Below are 26,722 nucleotides of genomic sequence, written 5' to 3' on the forward strand. Positions count from 1 at the left end.
TAACCTGAAAAAGTTGAACTTCCTGGGCAGCCAAACGTGTCCAGTTTTCTTTATAAAGAATATTCAGATCCTCAGTTATGGACCACAAACGATCCACAGTTCTAAAAGGCAAAATTTATTTACGATTTGTAAATCAAAAAAAGTATCGAGTGACTTTTGCTCTCACCTTGAGCGGATTTCGGCATTAGCTAATTCGGTGCGTGGATAGGGTTTGGAGGCCGCCACTGCCGTCTCCAAGGCGGTTGCATCCTCCAATTCACCTTCGAGTGTTACGAATATAATTGAGCCCATGGCCGTATATAGCAGGACCAATAGAAGGACACCTGTCACATTAAAGAATTCATTTTTAGGTAAATACATATGTATATACTTTTGAATTGATTTCATCTTACCTGTCGCTGATATGCAATGCGATTTGGGGGCCTTCTGGCAACCGCACAAACTAATACCCCCAGAGCTGGACTCTCGATTTGTTTGTTTCTCCGTTTTGCCATTGGCTCCTGTGGCGGATGTGCCGGACGTGGCTGATGATGTTGATGAATTGGCAACACCTCCACCACCTTGGGCACCATTTGCTGGACCGCTGGCAAAGCATAGGGCCGAACTGCCGCCACTTTGTCGTCCCGATCCACGTCCTCCACCGACGGTGCCGCCGCCAGTTCCACCATTACCACCACCGTTCGAGGCATTGGCAATATTGTTGCTGCCATTGCCATCGCTGCCGCCACCTAGAAAGGCCGCCAGCGGCAATGGCGGCTTTTTGTTCATTGTATTGCCGACTCTCCCGATCTCGGTCGAATGCTACTTGTGCCTAGGTTTTCTATGTCCTGGTTATTGGATTCTAGTCCTGGGACTCTCTCACTCGTCTATGTCGTCTTGCCGCTGCAATTGGTCAATCAATCAGTTAATGTGTGAGTGAGTGACTCGTACGATTGTTGGTGCTCCGGTTGCTTTTGCTCCTATGTGGCGAGTGTTGGCAATCAAATCAAAAGCTTTGACGCTTCATATGGCACGTAATTTGCATCGTTCGTTCCTGTTGCCGTTGCTGTTGCTGTTGCTGTTGCCGTTTACCGTTTGGTTGGATGGTTGCTTGTTTGTTATTATGCGACCGTCATAAAATGTTGTGTGACGACAGCAAGCAACACCAACAACAACAATGACGATGACGATGCCGTTGATAACGATGATGACGATAATGATGATGATGATGATAATGACGATGTTAACGCCTACGTTGCCGCCTCTCACGTTGTGTTGCCTTTTATGATGCTCGGAAATGTTTTTGTCGCTCTTCAAAACTCTGTCTCCTTCTCTTCCTCCTCCTCGTCCTCCTCCTCCACTGCCGCCTGCGCTGCCGCCTTCTTTGCACAAATTTTTGCCGGATGCTGCAAATGCAAAATATTTGCGTGAAAAACTGCCAAAAATGAAAATGAAAATGAAAATTGCGATTCTGCACACACAAACATATGTATCCCCTCATAAACTCAAGTGTGTGTGGGTGTTTGTGTGTGTGTGTGTGTGTGTGTGTTTGTTTGTGTGTATGTGTGTGGACAAATTGCATGGCAAATGCCGTGTAATTGAGTCAACAACATTAAGACGAAATGGAAAGAGTGGTAAAGTGAGTGAGTTTGTGAGTTTACTTCAATCAAATTATTACACAAAATTTCCAAATAATTATTAGTTAAGAGTAAGAGAGAACATAAATAGAGGACATACACTCTGTTGTGTATCAATTTAAGAATAACAAATAACAAATTACTTCCATAGAAATCCAACCTAATTGCCGTGTCACACTAAACTCATTACGCATTGAAGTCTCCACCCCCTTACTAGGAATTTTCCCAATACACATAGAGAAAATGTTATTACTTATTCCAATATTAATATTGAAGGGGAAAAATGATTTAATCCGGAAACTTTGAGCCAGCTTAAAGCCATCTAGTTGACCTATAATTGCTTATACAAAAACTACGTATACTAAAACCAATTGGGAATTACAAATGCATAGCAGATAACAAAATTTAAGAGAATTTAATGCATAATCAATGAGAAACTCTCAAATGAAGTTGTTATTTCAAATCAATTGTTGAAAATTAGTGAACAAAACTAATTTGAAGTTTTTTAGTTTGAATGGTGCTCTGAGTTACTTATTCATACCATGTATTTTCTTCGAGTGTAGGTGATTTGAATGGAGGCCAAAGAAACAATGCTGCGTGTGTGAATTTTGTTTGTTGTCCCACGTAATCTGATAAACGTGAAGATGGCCAGGCATTTAAATTAAAGATTGCCTCAGAACCAACCAACCGCACACACTTGCCCAAAATTGTGACTGTTAGTCTGTGTGTGTGTGTGTGTGTGTGTGTGTGTGTGTGTGAAGGAGCACGTGCCATACTGCAAATAGCTATAGCTATAGCTAGTGGTCCTGTGCCTAAACAATGGCACTTCAATTAGCAGGAACACCAACACAAACAGACTTTCGTTCGTTGGCTTCGTTGGTTCGTTTTGTTTGTTGCCTGCCTTTCCACCTAACCCCTCCCCTTGTTCTTGTTGTATTTTGTGGTTTTTGCTTATTACTTGCAATTTTGCTGTCTCGGCTTTCAATGCTAATTATATGTAGTGAAGTTCTGAAATGCCGTCGGCACGTTTGGCATTCTCATTCCCGACAGAAAAAAATGTATATATTTCCAAAACTGTTAGATCTCTGCACTAAGATAAGTGGGTGAGTCAAAATTGTTATAACCATCGCAAATCAGACAAATCATCCAAGTTAATTGGTAATTGGATCTGCGCAGAATTTTGCTCTTTCTCTCTCTCCCTGCCACCCTTTATTCCATCCTCTCTCCCACTCATAGTCTCTCCGTATTTATCGATAAAGATGGTTTTGAAAGGCATGTCTGGAGTGAAATTGTAATTTATATGCCTTTTTTTTGTGCTTGCCTAAAGCAGACAATTTTTGATTGTCTCTGTCAATGCAAAATTCATAAAGGCTTCGCAGAAATTTGCTTTAATTTAAGAATTTCTATTGTTGTTCTTTTTACAATTTTTGGCCAATTTGTAGTTCAAATTGAGATAACTTATGACATAGACAGACAGAGAGAGAAAGACAAAATTGTAAAGAATTGTCTAGAAGTGGCAAGACAAAAAAAGAAAGCAATAAATTTTTGGAAAAACTTTCAAAATATTCATGTTGGAATTTAAAGTAAGTACCAATTTAGTTATCAAAGCTTAAGTAGTTAATTTTCATTTAAGATAGTAAGCAAAGGAATTCGGAAAATATCAAAAACAATTAATCAAACCATTGCAAGTTTGATTTTGTTTTCCTCAGAATTTTAAACTGTTTTTCCCCTGGGCCGAGTTTTCAACAACGAACAACAAAAACACACACACATGTCCTTGGGAACACCTACAGCAATTTATTCCACAGAGTTTATGCAAGTTGGCAAAGTGAATTACAGAAACTCAAAATTGAAACAGTTCATTCATTTCTGATGGTTCCTTTACCGATTTTATATATTTAACATAAATAAAAAGTACATATTTGATCTTAGGCTCAATATAGAATTCACTACTCCGAAAATTATGTTTTAAGTGACTTTAAAATCTAAGTAAAATTTATGGTTGGAAAGGAGATGTCGGTATAAATAAGAATCCTTCAAAGTATGAAATGAAAATTATTTATTACCAAGTGAAGATTATACAGGAAACATCCTTTAGATTGAACTGCTATTCTCATGGATTTATAATTTTAACTAAAGTGAAAATAAGTCGGTTGCTGTCTTAGAGTTATGGAAACTATGGGTCATTATAATGTAGCTTTTTGTTTAAGATTTACTGAATTAAGAAGCAACTAATTAACCAGGCAGTATTCGCTGAGCTTATGATGAGAAGCGACTATTGACTGTGTCATTTTACAAAATGCTCTTTGATGTACTTTGAAAGTGTTTGTTTCAAGTGAAATAAAAAAAATGGCCGTTTGTATAGTATTTTTATTAAAGTAAAGGTCATAATGAAGCAGCTTAAGGCCAGATGGTTAATCATGCAGATGCACAGAGCACAAACACACCCACACACATGGGCATGCACACCCACCCACAGCAGAATATCTGACAAGGACGATAGGGATGTCGATACAACATTCATTGCACCTTTTTAATTGCTGACATTTATTGAACACCTCGCCGTGTGTTAAATCTACCATAAGAGTAAAGAAAGGGAAGAGGAGCCGACATATGGTTGATGAGCTAAAGGTAAAGCATGGCCCATAGAGGAGGAAGAGGAATGCGTCAGATGAGTGTGTGTGTGTGTGTGTGTGTGCCTTTGACTTAAGTGCAAACTTATGCCAATTATGCGCAGCTTTCGCCTGCCAATCCTTGCCTGTGGAACTTTTTCGCTACACCTTGATGAGGGAGAAAAGTAAGGCAACCAATAAAAGTAAAGGGGCTAGAAACAGAGGCACGACAAAAGAGAGAAGCTCAAGCAGATTACACGGATCATTAGCTCAAATGAGAAAGTTCGCATATTGTATATATGTATGTATGTATATGTATGTGTGTGTGTGTGTGTATATGTATGTAGACTTTTCTTTGCACTAAACACGACACGACTACGTCCAGCACTTAATCAAAATGCAAAAGGAAAGAGAAGTAAAGCCAAAGAATAGAAACTGGAATGGTTGGAAATCGAATTGAGGGGAATGAAGATGGCATGACAACCAGGCGAAGCTTTTAAAAAATACTCCATTTGATTGAAACCAAGTAACTTTCTTGCGACATGACATACATACATACACACAGCCACCCACACACACACACACACACACACACACAGACATTCACATTCACATTCACATGACACGTGCAGTTATTTGCGGAATTTTGATAGATTTTCACAAACTGATTTGCGCACGTACATTTTGGAGTAGGAAAAAGTGAAAGAGCAGGATGTAGGTGGAACCAAGTATGGAAAGACTTCAAGTAAATGGAGCGTAGTCTACTAGCAGTGAATGCATAGTATAGGTCTTCGTTAATTCTACTTTTCAACATTTGCTACCCTAAGTATTCACTTTACTCTGGCAATTTCTGTGTGTCCCACATGAGTGGCGTCTCGGGGCAAGAAAAAACAAAGGGGGATTCCAAGAAGCACACATTCAAAGTTAAATTCAATTTAACCGGAACTCGTTTGTTAACAATAATAGTTTCTTGTTAAATATTGCTAGATTGCTGGGAAATGCCGCCAAGACTTCAAAAAATGCGTCTGATGAAAACTCTCTGTGACATTTAATAAAAGCGTAATGGGTTTTTTTTTTTTTTTTTTTGCGCTCTCTCTCTCGCTCTTTGTCGGATCCTAAAGGCACATCATCAGGCCCGATGAAAAACAGCACCAAAAAAGCACAAATTCTGCAATTTCGCAGAGAATTTTATCTGCTGCATGCATAGGAGTGAGTGGTTGGAGTCAAGGTAAGAGCCAAAATACCCATTTCTCACCCATTGCGTTTTTGGCAACTTGCTGCACAATTAAACGGCAAATCATGCCTAGAAGTTGGTAAAAGCATTCAAACATGCAACAGGAACAACACTGCAAACGAAAAACCACAGAAAAAGCAATTGGGAAAATGGACACAAAACACAACCAACACGAAAAAAGAAAAGAAAAAACTCAAAAACTTAAAAAAAAAAATACAAGACCCACGTACATATAAGCTGCAAAAAGAACTGAAGCATGGCCAAAGGCGTAAGACTAAATGAGAACAGAGATGAGGGGAGATAAGAGAAGGCAAACCCGTAAAGCAAAACAGCGCATTAAGAACGGCCAACGGCTGACTATTCGACTAACCTGACAATACCAGAGCAACTGCAAATGATTTGAACAGACAAATTGAAAGAGCAATAATCCAGAGATCGGTTGGAGAATTTTTTTCTGATAAATTGAATAAATGGATAATTCACTTTAGCAAATAAAGGGGCAGGCAGACAGACAGAGCGAAGGAGAGAGAGAGAGAATAAAGAGAAGCTAGATGGTTACAATCAATTACATTGTATATATATATTGTCAAGACACAGTAAATCCCTGAGCAAGAGAAGAAAACAATTGGTAGAATGGGAAGAAACATCTGGTGAAACGAATAAAGATGGTGAAAAAATAATAAAACATAATAATTGAATATGTTCCAATTACATTTTTATGAGATGTTATCCTAATACTAGATGTATTCTTTAAATCCTTTTTTAATATCTCAGTCTAGGCAAAGTAAACCCTACTTTTTCTATAGCATACTTTACAGCATACAGAAATTTCTTTCCTTTTTTTTCTTGCACTAAGGCAAACTTAATAATAATCCCAACGCATACCAAGCACTTGTCTCAAAAATTCTTTCGTATTTCCTAAACCGCAAACACTGGACGTTCCAGGATTGCAGGACTCTGATGCCCCTTAACAATAATTCAGCAAATTCCATCACAAATTTGCTTTGGGGAAGCAACGCGCACACTAATCGCACCATATTCCCCAGCATTTCCACCAACTTGCCAAACCCACTGCAAGTTGAACTTGAGCCTTGAGCTTGAGCAGGCAAATGCTTAGGCTTAACCCACTTGAGCGGCCCTTGGGTTAGATTGTAACAAACTCAAGTTAACCCATTAGACTGTTGTAAAAGAAGCCAGAGCTTGGGGCTCACGGCATGGACCTGAAGGGAACAAAGTGAGAGCAAAAATTGCATACAAATAGAAGCTATAAAGTGGAAGAATGGCGAAGAAATGGAAATAAGCGGGGAAAAAAAACAAACGAGAGAAGAAAAACAATTTCATTGCAAAATGAAACGTTGAGGCACGTCTGCCCAAAATGGAGGAAAGCTGAATGGCAACAGGAGACGGGAATGGAAAGTTAAAGCGGACTGGGATTGGTTAAGGACAGGGAGGGGTGTATAGGGAAGAATGTCTTTTTACTTGTTGTTATTGCTTAGCTGGTGATTTTGTAGGACAAGCAAATAAATTGAAAAACAAGCAAAAACGAAAAGAAAATATAAGGAAAATCAGTCAGAGTGAGCGACGTTTCCCTCTTGCGTCAATCCTCCAATCCTTGAGGCATGTTGAGTTTGAGTCTTGCAATGATTGAATGCCCAGACTGAAATCCACACACACACACACACACAGAGACAAACATACATACATATGCAGAAGACTCTCTCGGGTTGGTCTAAATTCAATTGAAACTCTCAGCTGAAAAGCAAATGAAGAATTTTTCTCTGCATTTTTACCAAAACAACCATCACACGTACAAAATGTGATATCCACCAAGGGGCAGGCAGGCGAGAAGAAATAGAGAAGTAGAAAGTAGGGAGGCTAGGTGAGAGGCGGTCGAATTGCCGGGTGTGGTGGTGGTGCTGATGCTGTTGGTGGCATGCAACAAAACCAACATAAAATTTGTTGTGCAAAACATAAAAACCAAAGGGAAAACGACATGAAAATGTGGCAAAGCGAAAGAAAAATAGACGCCAGGCCAGTCATGAAAAATGTAAAAGGTAAAGGTAAAAAAACCCACACAAAAATACAGTAAAAACCCAAAAAACAACAACAACATGATATCGCAAAAAAAAAAAAACAAGAAAACTTAAAGGGAGTGTGAAAGAGATGACATCAGAAAGACATACAACAAATGAAACAAAAAATAAACAAGATACAAGTCCAAACGTCCAAAGAGTACCAGGAATTTTGATGCACTTACGAATATGTGGACCAAGTCCTGCGTCAATGTCGTTTTCTTACACATTTATCTACCCACACACACACACACACAGACATAGAGAGAGAGAGAGAGTGAGAGAGACAGAAGCATCACAATAAAGATGCCAAGCACAACAAGACAGCGACTAAGGCTAGGTCTGTGGGTGGGTCCAACTGCCACAAGTGGCGTTGAGGCTGATTGGCACAAGGCCAGACACGACGACGAAAAGCTATGGGAAACCAGAACAAATTTCTTCTCTACGTCTCGCTAACAAACTCACAAGTTTCAAGTGTTGTTCAGAGAATGAATGCGAATGCGAATGCCAATGCGAATGTGAAACTGAGAACTAAGGGAAGCATCAAAGATAATGACCAAGGACCCTCAATTAGTGAAAAGGCAAATGTCCGAAATGTTGGCCATCATCATCATCAGCAACAGAATCATCATCATCATCATCGTCAGCATCAGAAGTGCATTGGCGAAATGTCTGGAGAATAGTAAAGTGGAGTGCAGTTTGCTAGTTACTCGTCACTCGAATGGACTCGACTTGAATTAAACTTATTTTGCCAATGCTTAAAGTGCTAACATTTTTTTATGAATGGCCGAGAATAAAACGAGTAAAATATAACGAGTAGGTGCCAATCAATATAATTAGAGAAAGTTTCCTAAATGTCTACTCATTTGTTTACGTTTTTGAAAATAAAACAAATACCTTGCCAACAGATGAACAAATTATAATTGGTTTCTTTTAAGAGATAGTCTTCTTGACTCTCTGTTTATATTAACTGTTTCCTACTTGTTACTCGTAACTTTACATTTATACAATCTTTGATAAGTAGTCGTAACTACTTGATACATCTAAACGCTATGAGGTTTGTATTCGATTGATTCTAAAAGTACCTTAATTTACTTGTTTACTGATCAGACGTCGATTACACTCGTTACTGCAACTGCTGTTTTACTGTTAGCTGTCCTTCATTTCCGTTTTTCCTTTTCTTTCGTTTTTTTTTTCGATTTCCATCAAAACATCAGAAACTTTGGCACTTAATCGCCAAATTACCCTTCACTCACATCAATAACTCTGCCCCACCATTGGCACTTAGCGCCTTAAATCACTGATTGACGTCAAAAAAGCATCGGGGGCCACAAACTTGATGGATACCCAAGCACCCAAATCTCTAAAAACGAAAAACCCGAACAACAACAACAACAACAGCAACAAAATGAAATGGAATCCAAATTTAAAAACCGCAATAAATAAATGTTTTCTTTTGGCCCAAGTCATGGATACGAGAGATCAAACACTGAGAGCCATCAGGCTATTGGCCATGGCCAATAGGCATAACACTGTGCCAGCATGCTATGCCTGTGACTGGACTTGGTTGTGTTGGCCATGGACGCGGATGCGGATGCGGATACGGATACGGATACGGATAAGGATGTGGATGTGAATGCGACGCTGCGGGGCTTGCGCCTGCATAATGACCCACAAGCGTACACAAAACTTTTTTTTTTTTTTCGTTTTTCATTTCTTTTGGTTTTTTCCCTCCCCCCTCTCATCGCTCGTTTTCTCAACCACATGCCAACAACTTGGTAATCTTTTGCATCATCGAGAGCGAATGAAGTACGTGGCCAGGCAAAGAATGAGCATGGTGTTATTTTTTAGAGAAGAGTTCTCTGTAGAGAAATGGTCGTCGGCAGGCGGTCGTGAAGTGTCAGCAATGGCAATGGTTTGTATGGCGACTGTTGCTTTTGCTGTGGTTCTAGAAATGCATAAACAAACAGCATGGCCTTAGCCGTGCCTCCTCAGTCTGCCTCAGCCTGCCGCTGGCAGACGTCATTTGAAATACCCAAACGACGTTAGTAGGGAGAAGTCAAGAAAACCGTAACCGAAACCCAAACGCAAACCGAACCCAAGTCTGATGGCCAACTGATGGGTGGGCTTTTTTCGACCCCGTCCAGTTAACAGTCAAAACTGGAGAATTGGGCAGGCTAGAGCGGGAGAGGGGGAGAAGTGACAGTGGCAGTGGCAGGAGGAAAAAATCCATTGCCTGGCACGGACAGTTTTTGGTTGCCGAACGCGTACAAATTTTTGTACAGAGCATTTCGCATATGCCGGCACGTTCTTCATTCATGCCCATGAAACATGTTAAGGAGCCTGTCGAGAAGCAGTAGCAGCAGCAACAACAACAACAACAACAACAACCACTGAAGGTGCGGAGAGGGGGTTGTCATTTTCAATGCAAGTCCTGTCGAGAAATACTTTTTCTCCTCACACGTCTCCTTCTCCTAGTGTGTGTGTACGTGTGTGTGTGAAACAAATTTAATCAGTATAGCATTTCGACAAGCAACCTGAATTTAGATAACAAATTATGCCCCTTCACAATTGTTGCACATGTGTGTGTGTGTGTGTGCCATAGACAGAGCAAGCGATGGTTTTTGTTAGGGGTGAGAAAAAGACGTAATAAAAAAAACCGATTGGACTGTAGACTTACGCAATGTAAGCCTCCCCCCTTGCCACATTTTTGGTTTAGGGGAAAGGTCTGGCCTTTTGTGGGCGCGTAAGGCTTTTAGGCTCGTTTTCGCATTTCTCTTTTTACTCGTGTTTTTCTTTTTGAATCATTTTCTTTTCTGTTTTGGCAGAGGTCAGCAATTCTCATTTTGACTTCATGTTACCGAACCAGTGGTAAATTTAGTAGGTCGCCAGCAAATGACAGTTATTGCCCCACATCCTTTGTCGCTACCCGGCTGCTTGCCAGCCATTGCCATTGCTCCCGTTTCTGTCACACACACACAAACACACACACACATACACACGTACACTCATACAAGCACACACACAGACAAATGCCAAAAAAGTAAAGTTCGTTTTTACACCACAATTACGAGCGATGAATGAAAATGCAATGGGGAAAATGCCTTTTTAAATGGGCTGCTGGCCAGACTTGTCTCCCCTTTTTTTGCTGCCACTTTTCTGTCCCGCCCCCCTATCTCTTTCCGCTCCGTCAACAACGTTTGTCCGTGTGGCCTCCCTCTCTCTCTCCCCTTCAACCCCTTACCACCACTACCAAAGCAAGCTGCGGATTTTGTACAAAGCGAACGCTCAAAAGTATGCTATGTTTTGTATTTTTTTTCATTCCACATCTTTCTTTCTTTTTTTCCCTCTCACTTTCTGTCGCTTTGTGCCTTGCCCACTGGCCTCCTGTCAGTCAGTCAGTAGTCACGTGTTGACGCAGTTTTCCGTTGAATGTCTGTGTGTGCCTGTGTGTGTGTCTGTGTGTGTGTGTGTGGGGTTTGATTTCACTTTGCTTGAGTTTGTTGTTTAAGCTGAAATTGAGTTATATAGGCAAAAAGCCTTTTAAAAAGGATGAGGCCTCAAAACGAGAAGCAAACGGGATGGCAATCGGAGGTGAATGGGGCCAAAATCAAGTCAAGTCATCTGGAAGGTAGCCTTAAAATTGAGAGAACGTAATTGGACATACCCAGTGATTGGTGCAAAAAAAAAAAACCTTTACTACAACAACAGCAACAACTAAAACGACAAAAACAAAAAAAAAAGGCAAAAAAAGAGCAGCAACTGCATGCACAAGCTAAGTGAAGTGAAGTGAAGTGAAGTGTTGTGATGTGGAATCAAAGCACAACTGTACCTTCAATTGATACTTTGATAAATCTGCACAGATTTAAGAATACTCTCAAAGTTGGGACAAATTTACACAAACGTTTTGTGTTTTAGCTGTTTCAGTTTTGACTTTCGACCCAAGACTTATCTTATTCGGAGTAAAATAAATGGAATGTTGATTAAAGTCATTCTTTCAACACGATTTAGTAGCTTATATATGTAGCTGCAATCTCTTTTACTTAAACTTAAGCCTAAACCTTATAAACCTTTGAAAGCAATAATAATAATCCCAGATGATATACAATTCAATACTACAATAATATTTACAGTTAAAACATTTACTCAATTAAAGCTTTAGTTCATTCTTGATGTTTCATTTGGCCTACTTAACTGAAGGCAATTGAAATCCATATGAATATTAAAATAAAATACTTTCAATTACTATTTTGTATTAATTATTTTTGATTTTAAATATTTTTAAATTGTTTCTTTAGTGTTTATGCCCGTCAAATCGGCTTGTTTGCTTTTATTTGGATATTTTAGTTCAATTCATTTTATTTCGTTTTGTTTTTTTTTTTTTTATGTTCAAACCAAATTTTCGTCATAATCCAAAGCCAAAAAACCAATAGACCGAATCACGCATACACACACACACACATGCTCACAAATACCCACACATGTTCGGCTACAGCCACAGAGCGATCTACTGGAAAAACTCTCAACCCAACACTCCATCCCTTTTCGCTAACGGAAAAACCACAGCTGGAATCGACCAAAAAGCGTTACCAACAACAACAATAACTTTTTTTTTTGCCCGGATTTCTGTTTTTCGTCCAAATAAATGAAATGAAATGAAACTTTTTAACAATAAATGCAAATTTAGCTAAGCTGCCTATTGGCGGCAACAACAAAAGCAACAACATGAACAAAATGCCAACACACACGCACACATACATACACAGAGAGAGAGAGAGAAATCGAAAAGTCTATAAAGCAATGCGAACGCAACGCAAAAAACCGCCATGGGCTAAAAATAACTGTAAAGATATATGCGACATAAAGTATACCCATCAGAAACTAAAGATAAAGAGTTAGTAGATGCATATTTTGTTTGAAGGACAATAAGAATTTGCAGAAAACTTGCAGATCAACTTAAAGTTAATATACCCATTAAAATGGTCTACATAACGGGTATAGGGGAACAACAAAAAAAAAAAGAAAAGGCATGCAAATTGTTCGCTTTATTTTCACGCGCAGCTGATACAAAGCTCTATTTCTCGCTTTTCCCTTTTTTCCCATTGCTCTTGTACGCCCTCGCATCCTTGGCCTGTGCTATGCGTAAAAAGTGAATGGGGAAAATGTGTCAGCATGCGGCAAAGCATAGCAGATGAAGAGAACGCAAGAAGAAGTGAGTTTCCGAACCGATTTGGTTTACGGTTTCCAAAAATTTGTTGCCCGCTTTTTTGGGACGCTGACCAATTGTATGATTTAATATGACAATGTGTGCATGTGCGCCGCTTTGTGTGTGTGTGTGTGTGTGTGTGCGTTTGTGTGTACAATGGACTGACTAAGCTGTTATTCAATAACAAACTCAACACATACGGGCGGTTGCCCTTAGGCATAAAAAGGCAAAAAACCCACACAAAATCAAATAAAATAACAACGAAAAGAAAAAAAATTGAAAATGAATTAAAGAACTAAAAAAGGTTACAGAGTCAAGTAACATTTGGATACACTATAGACAAAATAAAAAAAAAAACTAGGCTAAATGAATTTCGTGCATTTGTATTCTGATCATATCTAAAATGATCATACTATGAATTCGGATGACCGCTCAAAAACTATTCATCACTTTAAATTAAACCTAAATCCATTTGGCATTTTTGTTTTTGGCCCCGTCACATTTCATTTCCATCAGAACTCACGAGTTTTGTCTATTCCCTTTTGCCATCCTTTACTCTTTTATTTCATCGAAAACAAATTGGAATGAAACCGTTTTGTGGAAAAATATTGTAAAAGAAAAAAAATAGAAAAAGTAGAAAGAGAAAAATGAAAGAAAAACGGACTTGAAATTTGAAAAGTAAACGAAATGACGATAAACTAATACAAACAAACACTCTTCATATGAGCAGCACATACACACACACACACACACACAAATATGTATATGTATATAGGGTTTGTACATTTTGTAGTGTGTGGCTGTGTGTGTGTGTATAGGTAGGTCGCTTGTTGTTTGGTAGTAAATGGATGGGGGGAGGTCGATTCGTTTTTGGTTATAGATGGCTGCATATAAACTGAAAATCGAAAACCATATTTCAATTTGCGGCATTTAGCACACACACACACACACACCCGCATAGACCCATACAAATGTAGAGTGAGAAAGGACACGCATGATCAAATTGATACGCTTGCCGCAGCGAGTAGAAGTCGCCTTCACAGTTGCAGAAGATGCTAGCGTAAAAGGTGGAGAGACGATTGTATCTGAGCCAGCGAGTAAATGTGTGAGGCAAGCTGGAGTTGGAGAAGGCAATGGTATTAATGTGAAGGGTGTAGGGGTCGACCGTTGCAAACTAATCGTAGCAAATGCTTCAAATTACAACTCTCAGTCTCAATCTCTCTCCCTTTCGCATTATTTCAACGTGTAAGAACAGAAGTATTCAGTGAGGTATTTCAAAGGCTTTCAGAATGTTTGCAATTTACTCAGACGTATATAAACCTAAACAGGAACAAAAAGTCATCCAAACCCATGCAATGGAATTATAAATTATAGTTTTAAATTAGGCATCTTCACGTATGTCTATAGGAATACCAAAGAACCTAACTTTAGCTGCACCGAAGTTGATATACCCTTCTGAACCACTAAGTCCTTATGCGCTTTAATAAACTTTCTTGAAATTTTTCTTTCGTTCTTTAATATTTATGTTATAAAATATACTTTTACAACTTTCCTGGATATAAATCATTAAATTTATGTAAGAAATGATTCTAACTATACAAAAAAGCAACTTCCATCTTAAATGAATTCGGCCCTTTTTAAAACAATAATCATCTAAAAACATTTAAAATACCTTCTAAACACACAAAGGACAAGATTTCTTTGGTAAACAATATTTTGACAAATTTCAGAACTTAATGAGAATTGTAAAATCAATTTGGAAATAAAGGCAAATAATTTAGAGCATAATTTAAAGTTTTTGTTGTTCCAACAAGGATTCGTCCTCAGAAGACTTGATGAGAGGAACACTCGATTTGAATCTCATTGATTGAGAACATAATTTTGAAAACTATTGATTTGAAAGTGCAAGTCAATTCCAAGTTGCTTACAAATTATAAGTACTGCTTCTGGTTATTATTCAATCGATTAAATTGTTGATTTGAAATTTGCTTTTGGGTTTTGTGAACATAAAACTGAAAGCAAGATTCTTTTTTGGCGCCCAACATGGCGCCTCTACAAAAAGTATGTATGTAGTTAAGCTGTAAACGGAGAAAGAAATAAAAAGCAACTTGAATTTAATGTCAACATAATGTTTTTGTGGGGCAATCTTAGCGTACATATATCGATTCTTTATCAATTGTATATATACGTATGATCTATGACTCTTCTATTGCTCTTGCTAGTTTATAGCACAAACTTTTAGCAGGGAAAAGCAATCTGCACATACATATTAACATCTTGATTGATTTCCACTGTAAATAGGTTTGTTTGCATGTATGTATACATATGTGTGTGTGTGTATATAGTGGCTATATATGTATATCATTGCTGGACCTTTTGTTGGCACGATTTTACACCTCGTCCGCAGCCCGCACATTGCGGTATTTGCGTGCCTGCTTCTCTGTTTCGCTTTCCCTCTCTCCCTCTCTCTCTCTCGCTCTCTTTTCATCAGGCTTTCTTTCTGTATTTTCGGTTCGTGTTGGGAGGTTGCGAGGGTCCGCATGGCGCCCCAAGTTTCATACATCATTCAACAATGAACGGTCCCGGATAGGTCTCAGCATCGTATCTGGGTGTCTGTGTATATGTGTGTGTGCACCGGATGTCATTTGTATAAGTTTATATGGTGGGATTTTCGACTGACTTGACTAAACCTCAGTCCATCTCTCTCTTGCTCTTACTCTTCATCTGATTCGCTATTGCTCTTTTCACTTTGTTTGTACCTATGTATGTGTGAAATGTTTGGGCCAGCGAAGTGGAAAAGTGAAATAAGCGCATCCTTTAATATACATATGTATGTATGTATGTACATGTGTACATCTACATAGCTATACATCCATATGTATCCATCTAATATATATACGTATATATACCACTAGCAAAGTCAATGCTTGTTGTGCGAAATTCAACGTTTCAACGCAGTTTCCATCGCAGGCAAGCAAGTAATTAATACTAATGAGTTTATTATACATACAATTAAGATATCCTCGAAAATGGACAGGTGAAAGTAATTGAAAATCAAGAGACCATGGCATAGAAAGCTTTAGTTTGGTCAAATTTTCATTTGGCATCTGCTTAATTTTTTCAACAACCACAGTAACAAGGCAACATTTTGTTGGAGTATCCTATGTAGATAGAACAACAACCTTAAAATATCCTAAGTTAATAAACTATTCAATTTACTATGCTAGCGCCCTTTGAGATTTGCTTGGGTTCGGCAACGATGACCTTGGGACTAGAGCTTCATTTCGGCTGCCATTTTGATCAAAAAGAGTATGTACATATATTTATTAATTTTATTCAAAGGAATACTCAGACAACATAATAAACTGAATTTATACACATTTCCTTATCTTATTTAGTATAGACTATAACCAACAATATATACACATAACTTTGAAATCGGTCAGAAATTACTTAACTCGAACTAGGATAGTTCAAATTTAGATTGTTTATTCCAACTGTACAGTTTTAGAAGAGAATCTTTATAAACAACCTTTTAGGGGGTTATTCCAGTAAAGGATACGTGTCTGACCCCATAAACTATATAAATTTTTTAACATAAAGCTATGTCCTTCTCTGTCTTTATGCCTTCAATTACAACTAACCACTAAAATCTAACTTCCCATATCAGCTTTTTATACCCTTGCAGAGGGTATTATAAAATTGGTCAGATGTTTGTAACGCACAGAAGGAAACGTTTCCGACCCCATAAAGTATATATATTCTTGATCAGCATGAGAAGCTAAGTCGATATAGCCATGTCCGTCTGTCCGTCTGTCCGTCTGTCCGTCGGTGCGTACGCGTTTTACTCAGCCATCTTAAGAGCTATCGGGATGAAATTTTTTTTGGGAGCTTTTTTTTACCCGGGTGAGATAAAGTATGAAAATCTTTGGGATCGGACTACTATATCATATAACTCTGGAACAAAAATTTTTGCAAAAATTGGAGTATCCCCATGAAATTTACCAATATAATAAAATTTGATATAAAATCTCAGATCCCAAATTTGACCCTGATCGGATAAATAGAACACAAGTTACAGTCTATATAAATCGGTTCAATCGCTGCCGGCAGCTCTGCTTGCTGCCTACTACGTCATCATCAAATCAACAGAGCACATGCATACACACACAGACGCAACGCTACATAAACTGTATGTGTATGCGTGCGTTGCTTTGCTTAGGGAATGAGGGAAGAAGAAGAACAAATTGTACATAGTATGAAGAGTAAAATTGTTTTGTTTGTATATTAATGAATTGAGTTGCAGAAAACAAATTTTGAACATGTGAAATTATTATTGTCAAGGACTGCAAGGGTATATAAACTTCGGCATAGCCGAATTTAACTTCTTTGATATTTATTAACTAGTTTAAGACAATTTCTCAGATCGGATAACTAAAACATATAACTCATTGAATTTCAAAGCCTTTTCATTGATAAACATCCCAGTAGAAATAAAAAAAAAATCTTATTCAGGTAGGTTTATTAAAAAAATGTCTTCCTATTTGACAATTTTAAAATGGCATGCATTACAAAAGTAGCTAGTTTCTTTCTCGTTTTATTCTCCTATCTCTATGTCTCATTTCTCAGAAGTTCGAAATGAAAATATTTCATTTTTTAATCACTCTCATTGTATTCTCTTTAATTTAATATCATTGCTATGTCTCAGATTAGTTTTTTTTAAAGGATTTTCAATTGCTTCTATCGAAGCTATTCAATAGAATTTTTTCATATTCATTTTTTTCAAAGATTTTCCTTTTTTGTCCCTCTAAGCTGGTGTCTGTCTTTGATTCTCTCTCTCTCTCTCTTATCTTCTTTTTTTCTCATGGGTGTCTGTGTGGCGAATTATTGGCCACAATTATGAGGTACTTTTAATCATATTACCTTTATCCTCTTTCCCGACAAAAGTAAAGTCCATCAACCATCACCAATTCCTGCACCAGTCCGTGGTTTTTCTACAATGCTTTCTGCTTGACGAAGCGTTGCCACCTTTCACTCATTTTTTTTTTTTCGCCGGCGTATTTTTAGCTTCATTTCTTTGGCTTGGTGGGGCTACCCTTGACCTTCAGTTGACAAAAAAAAAAAAAGGAAAAAGAAAAAACTCCACCATATCCCATGTTGGCGGTTTTTCTTTTTTTTCTATATATATTTTTTGTTCCCTTTTTGCCTAGGTGACCTTTTTCAATGGCTCTCAATGGAATAAACGCGCTCAATTCAGTTGAATGCTAGAATCCTGAACACAATGCTTATCGCTTTTCTGAATATTAGACACGCACCGTGCCCCGACCTACCGTGCCACGCCCCGACAGGCTGCTTATCGGAGCGCCAAAGCTTCATTGTTTCATCGAAAAGTGCGCATAAGAAGGAACTTGAACTTTTACTGTGCAATTTGAGGAGCAGCCAGCAAGCCAGCCAGCCAGCCACAAAAACAAAACAATTCAACCAAAATGCCAACTGCTGACCATCACCATGAGATCTTCATTTCCCCTCTATAGCTCCCAGTCGAAACCAAGCCAACACAATCCATCCCTCCATTCCTCCATCCTTTCATCCGTCTATCCATTCTCTGTTCAGTTCTGTCTTTCTGTAACTGTAACTGTAAGTAATTCATTTGTGCTTAAGAAACAAAATGATTTTGTTAAATTCACATTCAACGTTCTTAAGTAAATAAGTCTTGGGCTCAAGAAGTTTTGAATTCCGAAACCGCAAAAATGTAAATGTAAAGTGCGCATAATTTTACGAGACATTTGCGGCAAATGGAAAGGATAGGCAAAGGACTTCTTAAGCACTGGCAATACAGGTGAATGGTTGCTTGTAGGCCAGCAAAAAGAAAAGTGAGGAAAAAGAAACGGGACGGTGACAGAAGAGAAGGGAACGGTTGACAAGGTAAAACAGGACACTGACAGTAAAGTCGCTGCTGTGCCTAATTGACTGCCATTTGAAGTGGGGCACGGGTTATATTATGGAGGTCTTTGGACAGTTTTTTTTTTTTTTTTTTAGTTGAAAACTTGTTTTCGACTTTGCCTTGTCCAGTTTTTATGTCACCATTTCGCAGGAGCAGAGCCAAGAACAGGGACAGACGGAGATACAGGTAACTGACACCGAGTATAATATAATTTATATTATACCAAGGAAAGAGAATTTATATAGTAGGTACATGGTATATATATTTACATATATATTTGCGCAAAACTTCTCATCAAAACACAATGGGAATGAGAATTACAAAGATTTTCTAATGAGCAAACTTGAAAGCCAAGCAACAGCTCAGACAAAGTTTTTTCCCCCAAAAACCGCTCCTTCTACCCAACTCTGTGTGTGTGTGTGTGTGTGTGAGTCTGTCTGTGTGTGTGGGTGTGTATTAAGCTCATTATTGCATTAAGCTTTCTCATTGAAAAGCTGCCACCTCCCCAACACGGATTGTCGGATCGGTCAGTGGAAAAGTAAAGAAAAGGCTAAAAGCGAAATTAAAGCCAAAAAACTTGTAGTTGGGAGTCTCAATGCCCTATCTCAAAGTTATGTGCAAATTATTGAAGCGATAAATACATTAATTAAAGTCAAGTTGCTCATAAATAAATTATAAAAAAGAAGTAAAACAAGATGAAAATGAACAGAAACAAACAGAACAAACAAAAAATGTGCTGAAAAAGCAACGCCCCGAAAAAAGAAACAACAAAAAAGAAAATGAATATGAAAAAAAAAACCAAAACCATGAAACTGAAAGCTGAACCCATTTAATGAGCGCCCGGGGAGCAAAAGAAGCCCATAAGGGTGACATTTGTGTGTGAGGAGAAGTGAGGTAAGGATGGATGGAGCTGAGCTGAACTGGTCTGAGGTGAGATGTGGTGCGTGTATTTATGCCTGACTGGAGCTGAAGTTGCGGTTAGGTTTGCGGCTTAAAACCAAATTGATTAAAGCGTAACCTGAACATAAAATGCCAAAGAGTCAAAGGTAACAAGAGAAGAAAATGGGCAAAAATTGCTAGAATGAGCTTAAAAGAGGTAAAAAAAAAAGCAAAGCAAGACGAAAGATCTATGTGTGTAACCCAATTTTAGGATTAAAAAGAAACCACTTGACAAAACTAATACCCGAAAAAATAAAAGAAAGAAATTAAGAAATCAAATAATGAAATGAAACTATGTTTGTGGTCAAATATCTTTCCCTAAAGTATGCAATAGACAGTCAAGAACTTTGCTTTTTGAAACTTATAAAGAACTTTTGGAATGGCCTGTCAAAAACAGAGCGGGATGTCTATTTAAATAACATGTCAGCCACATGAGTAACAAACGATCTACATACATTATTTTTCTAGTCACATTGACAGCCTAATCCATACATTAGGGGGCTAAATTCTTACATCCACTTCTGATATGGAACTTCATTATAAAGGCCACTGACATCAATAAAACTTGCTCTCTCAATATCTCAATTTCCTCAAGCTTTTTAATTAGTCCTGATGCCATTTGAAATGAAAATCAAAGCATGAAAAAGGATTAAAACTATATGTATATACATATGTACATATTTTCTCTATGATTTGCTGGCAATTATAAGACTTTGCACGCGCCCACAATCAGCGATGTGAATTGCAATAAAACTTAGAAGTCGTCAGTGCGCCAAAACATCAATTAAAGTGCCACAAAATCTAATATGGCCTCACTTTACCCATAGCCCGGCCCTTTTACACTACCTTCTTTCGTGCTCAATTCAAGCTGTGAACCGAAAAATCTACAGAACAAACTTGTTCTTCGTCTTGCTCATTTGGTCCTTGCAGTCTTTGGATGCTTTCAAGTTGTCGCCCCAATAATGAAAACGAAAGTTTTCTTGAGCTCCAACGCAAACGTGCAAGTCATAAACAGGGTGAGAGTCAAAAAAGAGAGACTTGTGACTGTGCTGATGAGATGGGATGAAGTGAGGTGAGACCAGAGCCAAATACCCGCCACCTGTCTTGATAATTATGAAAACGCGCTTCGCCGCCGCTGCCGTCGCTGCCATCGCCATTGCCATCACCATGTTTGTTGACAGCTAAACAAAAGCGCTGAGAGACATCTGTCTCCAACCCACGAAGAATTCTCGCGGGATATTATAGCCGAAGTCAAACTGAATAAAAGAAAAGTTAGTGAGTGAAAAGAGAGTGAGAGTGAGGAGATGGATAACCAACCAACGAACCACCTTCACCCCTTAGAAACGTATTACAGCCACGTAAATGTAATTAAACCATACATCAACGTGAAATATGCCGACAACGAGCACGACAACGGCGGCAGCGATGAAGAGTTGGAGGTGGCGGGTTCCCTCAACTTGGTTGTGTGTGTGTGTGTGTGTGATGTGATGACGAGGATAACGACATCGAGGACGACCATTATAATGATGATAATGATGATGATGATGATGATGATGTTGCCCTTTAAAAAAAAGGGTAAATGGAGTTGCCATATAGAACCATGTACATTACTTTCAATGAATACTCGCTAAAAACTTGTAAAAAGAAACTGCATTTCTCTCCTTCACCCCGAGTTGTGTTTCTTAGCTTCTTTATATCAAAGTTTCCCTTATTATAAGAGGTATTTTAACTTTCATCATATGTTCTCGTTCTCTCTGTCTCCGCCTCCCATTTGCTGTTGCTCTTATAGGCCAAGCTTAGTGATGTTGCGATGTCGTCGTTACAAGAAAAGGTAATATAAATACACGTAAATATAAAGCAGAATTGTAATTATGTGCTTAAGGTGAACGATGCTTTCGCACCAGGCCTTACAAGCCTTACTCCCTTCCCCTATACACGCGCACACACACACACACACACAGACTCTTGCCCAATAGCAGTCCCAGTTGCGATATATAACCAGAGAGATCCGGTAGTCCGGAGAGTTTGGAGGCTCTTGGTTTTTGGCTTTTACTTCCAACCAAACAGCAGGCAGTTGAATGGCATCAAGACAAGTTGCTTCTAATTTAATTCTTTCGCTGACTTTTTGTGTTGTTGCTGTTGTTTTTGTTGTTAATGTTGCTTTTCCCTGGAATAGAAGTCACCGGTGTGAGATGAAAATGAGGCAATGAGCTTGGTAGGTAAATCCGTACCCACTCAGTTAAGCCAACCAACAGAAACGAGCAAAAACGACGGGGTAGAAAATGGACAAATGGCTTGAGGTGGGTCGCAAATGTGTTAAAGTGAAGTTAAATAGTAGTGAGCACACACACACACTAAATAAGTGCTATGGCTTAGTTTTACTAGTACTAGTAATCGTCATCGTCAACGTCGTCATTAAGTTTTAAACATCGAAATTTGTTGTGCTTGAACTTTTATGATTAATTATGAGAATTCTAGGAAATTTGATTGTCCAATTAGTTTTAGTTAGCTAATCAAGATTGACTTATTAGTATCGTTAACGTACAGGTCAAAACGTAAGCCATGTTATCCTAATTTTAGGAGTCAAAAATCGTATATAAATTAGAATTTTTTGCATCTTTTTTCATTCTTCAGAAATATCTGTTAATAATACAAATAGCAAATATTTTGAACAGTTTTAAAGTTATATAATAAATACTTTACTATAATATAATATAATATAATATAATAGGCTAATATTATTTAAAGGACAATATTTTTTATTTCATAATCCTTGTAAGAGAAAGAGAATAAAATCTACATTTTTGTTGCATACTTCTTGGCATCATTAAAATGCATTCTTATATGCAATTTATTTGATTGATTGTTATTAAATAATATAGTAAATTATTACACGAACAAATTGTTAAGACAAACTGCAGAAAATAATCCATCCACATCTCATTTCAGATTTGCCTTATTGAAGCAATTTGCTAAATATCGACAAAAACTACAAATTTATATATGTATGTATATTTATATATGTATTTTATTCTCTTAGAATATCTCACTGCCAAATCACTTTAGGTTCTTTAAAGAAAACAAAATAGAGCATCATAGTTACAATTTAAAAGCGAGAGAGAGAAGATACTCATTGTGATAGCCACATCAATTTCATTTGAGGAAAAAAAAAAACTTTAAGCAAAATTCCTTTTCGTTCGCTCGCTCTTTGGATGGAACGCATGAATGCCAAGAACCAACTATTTTTTGATGCTGCCCTCCACTTCACCACACTCCACTCCAAATGCCACCTGCAGCAGGACTAGCGGCACTCATTGCCATAGTTTATAATCCTTGTTATTGAGAGAAAGAAAAAATCCAGAACGGGGGCTGTGAGCGGTGAATCAAAAAAAAAAAAAATAATGAGCTACTTAAAAGAAATATGTATGCGTGTGAGTTCTGGTCGCAATACTTTTTCTCTCCGTCTCCCTCTCTATCTCTCTCTGTCTCTCTCTTTCTAGGCGGCCAATGTGTGCACAAGAGGAAAAAATGCATCGAGTTCAGCTAGAACTAGTGGGGGTCGACTCACTCTCACACTCTGGCCCTCTCTTTCTTTCTATACTAAGCACTGCTAATGCGCAATTTACCTACGGTCCCGTCTCAAGACTATAAATTTCCGGCTAGGGCAAGAGCATTTCCATGGTAGGGGACTAGAGGGGTCGAAAAGTATGGGCATAGGACACATTTCACGGAATACTTTGGGCATGGAGCAATAAGAGGAATGGGACGGGGGGAGGTGGAAGGCGAGAGTAAGATGTGAGCAGTCTAATGATGCTGCGCCGCCGGATTTGAACAACGAGAGTTGAGTATGGAATGAAGAGAGGTTGACAGAGGAATGAGGAACTAAGACAAACTAAAGGAAGACATGAAAATTTTCGATATCCGTGCCTAACGACTGCCGGGAATCGTGTGTGTGTGTGTGTCTTAGTTTGGGGCAATGCGTTTGTGTAAGTAGAGAGGATGACATGGGGCGGCAATGAGATTTTAAGAGCTTCCACTTCCGTTTAAGCAAAAATTTGTTATCGCCATTGGCAGGCGGTAGAGGCAGCAGCAGCAGCAGTGCCGGTTGAAAAATGGTCGCTAGGAACTGGGCCGCCGCCGCCTACTCTACACTAACGAGCCAAGGGAATAGCAGGGCAGGTAAGAGGAGGTGCCTCCTCCACTCCACCTATCCGCCAACATACCGCACAGGTCCCGATACCCTTGAGGCGCCCGTTGCCCGATTTGCTGCTTGTCTTGCATTTAATGTCACACGCTTCATTATTTCTAATTGGCAAATTTTCAATCAGCAAGCGCAAGCAATGACGATGAAAGAGGGACCGATAGAGATGGAGAGAGGGAGACTTGGCATTTTGTGGAGATCCGAGGATGACGACAAAGGAAGGAGGTGTAGCCAAAGTCGTTGTTGTTGCTGTTGTAGTAGTCTATTCCCTGCGCGTAAATTTGGCTGCGCTGTGACTTAACAACTTCAGAATTCAATTATGCGACACACAGAGTGAAATCAACATTATTGATAAGCCGCAAGGACAACAGCAAAGAAAAAAAAAAAAATCACGAAAAAGTAAGGAAAAGGCAACGAACAAAAAATAAAAGTCGAAGCAGCGTGCTGACGATGATGATGATGATTTGAGGGCGAGCGAGAGGGTCAAGAGAGGTAACTAAAATATAGTAGTAAGGCCTGCCCCGCTGCTGCCAATGTTGTTCTTGTTGTTTTTGTTGTTGTTGTTGTTGTTGTCGTCACCAAACAGAACAGAATGGAACGAAACAGAAGAGAACAGAACCAAGAGACGCGCAATCAGCCCCGCGGCGACATTGGAACTAAGTCAGCTTTTTCAACTAACCAACAAAAGTTTTGTACCCACACCTCTCCCCCAACTCGCACCGCTTCCTTAACTCTGTTTCTCTTTCCCACTCTCCCACTTACACTCTCTCTCTGTCTCTCTCTTTGTCGCTTTCTGCGGCTGGACCAAGATGGACCCAGGGCCAACAAAAGAAAACGTAACGCGCAAATTATCGTAATTATAAATTAAGTCGACGTCGGCCAGGCGAGAAGTGGTTGCTAGAGAGGGGAAGGATGGGGAGAAGAAGAATGAGGCGGGGACAGTTCTTTTCGTTGAAATGTGGGGGTAAACGTAATGAAAAATACTTTTTTCTCTCTTTCTCCCTGTCTCTGCTTTTCTGTGTGTGTGTGTGTGTGTCTGTGAAGCGATGAAGGGGATTGTGCGAAGCCTGACTGGCATTCGAAAATAGATTTTCACTATAAGAGAAAGCATCCCAAAGACGGGGAACTTCTTTGGATCCTATAAAGTGGAAAAGTTTTTACTTCGTTTATTTGTTGTTGTATTTTTTGGCGGGGGAGTAGGCGGAGAACAAAAAAAAATACAAAAATGAAAAACCAGTCACTAGAAGATAGAGCTGTGAACTAACAGCATGAGAAGAGGGGCCAGGCGGGACGGAGGTATGGAGTGTAGGGTAAGTTTTCTACAGTTTACTGAAGCTATAAATGAAGCCATTTTGCGGCAGTCGAACAGAATACAAGAGCGTTATGAGCTGAGCTAGGCATTATTATTTTTTGTTGTAAGACTGACTGAGTGAAAATGGATTGGGTGAGGGGGATTGGAGGGTAGGAGCGAGCCGCCTAATTGTTGAAGATTTAAACAAAAGTGTTGCCTCCTGTCAGTCGAGTCGAAAATATTCTTAGCTCATAAACCAAAAGCGTTAATTGGACGCTTGGCGAAAAGTTTTGCGCCCAACCGCCAAAGTCTTTTGCAGACAAACAGTTACATTAAATAGATACAAACTCGGTCCGGAGAAGTTCAAAGAAGTGTATAACGGACGGACAGCTGGGAACGGGGGGGAGTGGAGTACTGAAATGAATGTAAACGCCGCTGGGCATGTAAAGCAGCTGGGAGCAGCATGGAGCAGCAGCAGGCCGGACGGAGACTCGTGTAAGAAAAATTTACAACTTCCATGTCCACATCAAAGACAACGGCAGAACGACAAGAATAGAAACAAAATGGCGGCTATTAAAAATGTCGTCGGAAAACAAAATGGTGGGTGGGGAGGGATTGGCAGGGGCGACCCCAAACAAAAGAAAGAATGACACACATTTACAATGTATAAAAAGATGAAAACAAAAACAAACAAGACGAAGCTAAAATGTTCTTATCCAACCTAACCCTTTGAATCCAAGTGCAAAACAATTAACACCAAAAAAGATTAGTTTCATAGCATTACAAGTACAAGTACAAGTATTTCAAAATATTTCTAATTCCCAATAGATTGTATTGAATTAGTTTATTTCTATAAAATTATCTTGAATTTCGGTTAGATTAATCACAAGCAAACGGTTAATCTGCCGAAACTCTAATAAAACCGATAAAAATTGGCAAATTGGCATAGTCTTTGAAGGAATTGTAGAAATGTGATCACATTGTATTTGGAATTTTGAGTAAATCAGTTAATGTTTCGATAACCGAATTCAATTTTTTCAATTCAATTACCAAAAGCTTCTTTTCACTAGCATTTTAGCTCGACACTTTGGTAAGGGCAAGAGAATAATCTTATATTTTTTGCCAGCCTGATAGATGTTTCAAAGCCGCCCCCAAACAACCACCACCCCATTAGACCCGCCCTTTGTAGCAGCCTAATCTACCATTCGACGCCCATTCGCTGGCCCTTCCAGCTACTGGTCTTGCTTGCCGCATAAGTAGCTGTGAAATTAACGCAATGGGGAAGAAATTTTAGTTGGATTCTGAAGTGAGAGTGGGGTGGGGTGGGGTGGCAAGTCAATTGCTTTAGCCTTGGGAGGGAAATTAAATTTAATGGTTATAAATTGAAAATGACCAAATGAAATGCGTAAATATTGACTGATTGACTCAAGTTGACTTCTCTCTTCTAACGCTTCAGCTCATGGAGACGGCAGCGGCGGATCCACTTGAAGTTTGACAGCGCTAATTTGTTGATTTGCTTTAATTTGATTTTTTTTTTTATTTATGCTTGCTGTCCCAAGACCAAGCCCCCTCTCTCTCTCTCTCTCTCTCCATCAAGCTGACTTTAT

General features: G+C 38.8%; 1 protein-coding gene across 1 annotated transcript in view; it reads right to left on the bottom strand.

The window, feature by feature from the left end:
* Positions 1 to 26,722, bottom strand: part of LOC137573368 (uncharacterized) — a 58,867-nt gene that overhangs the window by 15,486 nt on the left and 16,659 nt on the right. Inside the window, 4 exon segments of the mRNA XM_068285298.1 lie at positions 5 to 101; positions 167 to 323; positions 393 to 524; positions 612 to 1,385. Of these exon segments, the coding sequence (XP_068141399.1) occupies positions 5 to 101; positions 167 to 323; positions 393 to 524; positions 612 to 768 (543 nt within the window). The 5' untranslated portion in view covers positions 769 to 1,385.

This window comes from Drosophila tropicalis, unplaced genomic scaffold, assembly GCF_018151085.1.
Source record: "Drosophila tropicalis isolate 14030-0801.00 unplaced genomic scaffold, ASM1815108v1 contig_4, whole genome shotgun sequence".
Classification (NCBI taxonomy): Eukaryota; Metazoa; Arthropoda; class Insecta; order Diptera; family Drosophilidae; genus Drosophila; species Drosophila tropicalis.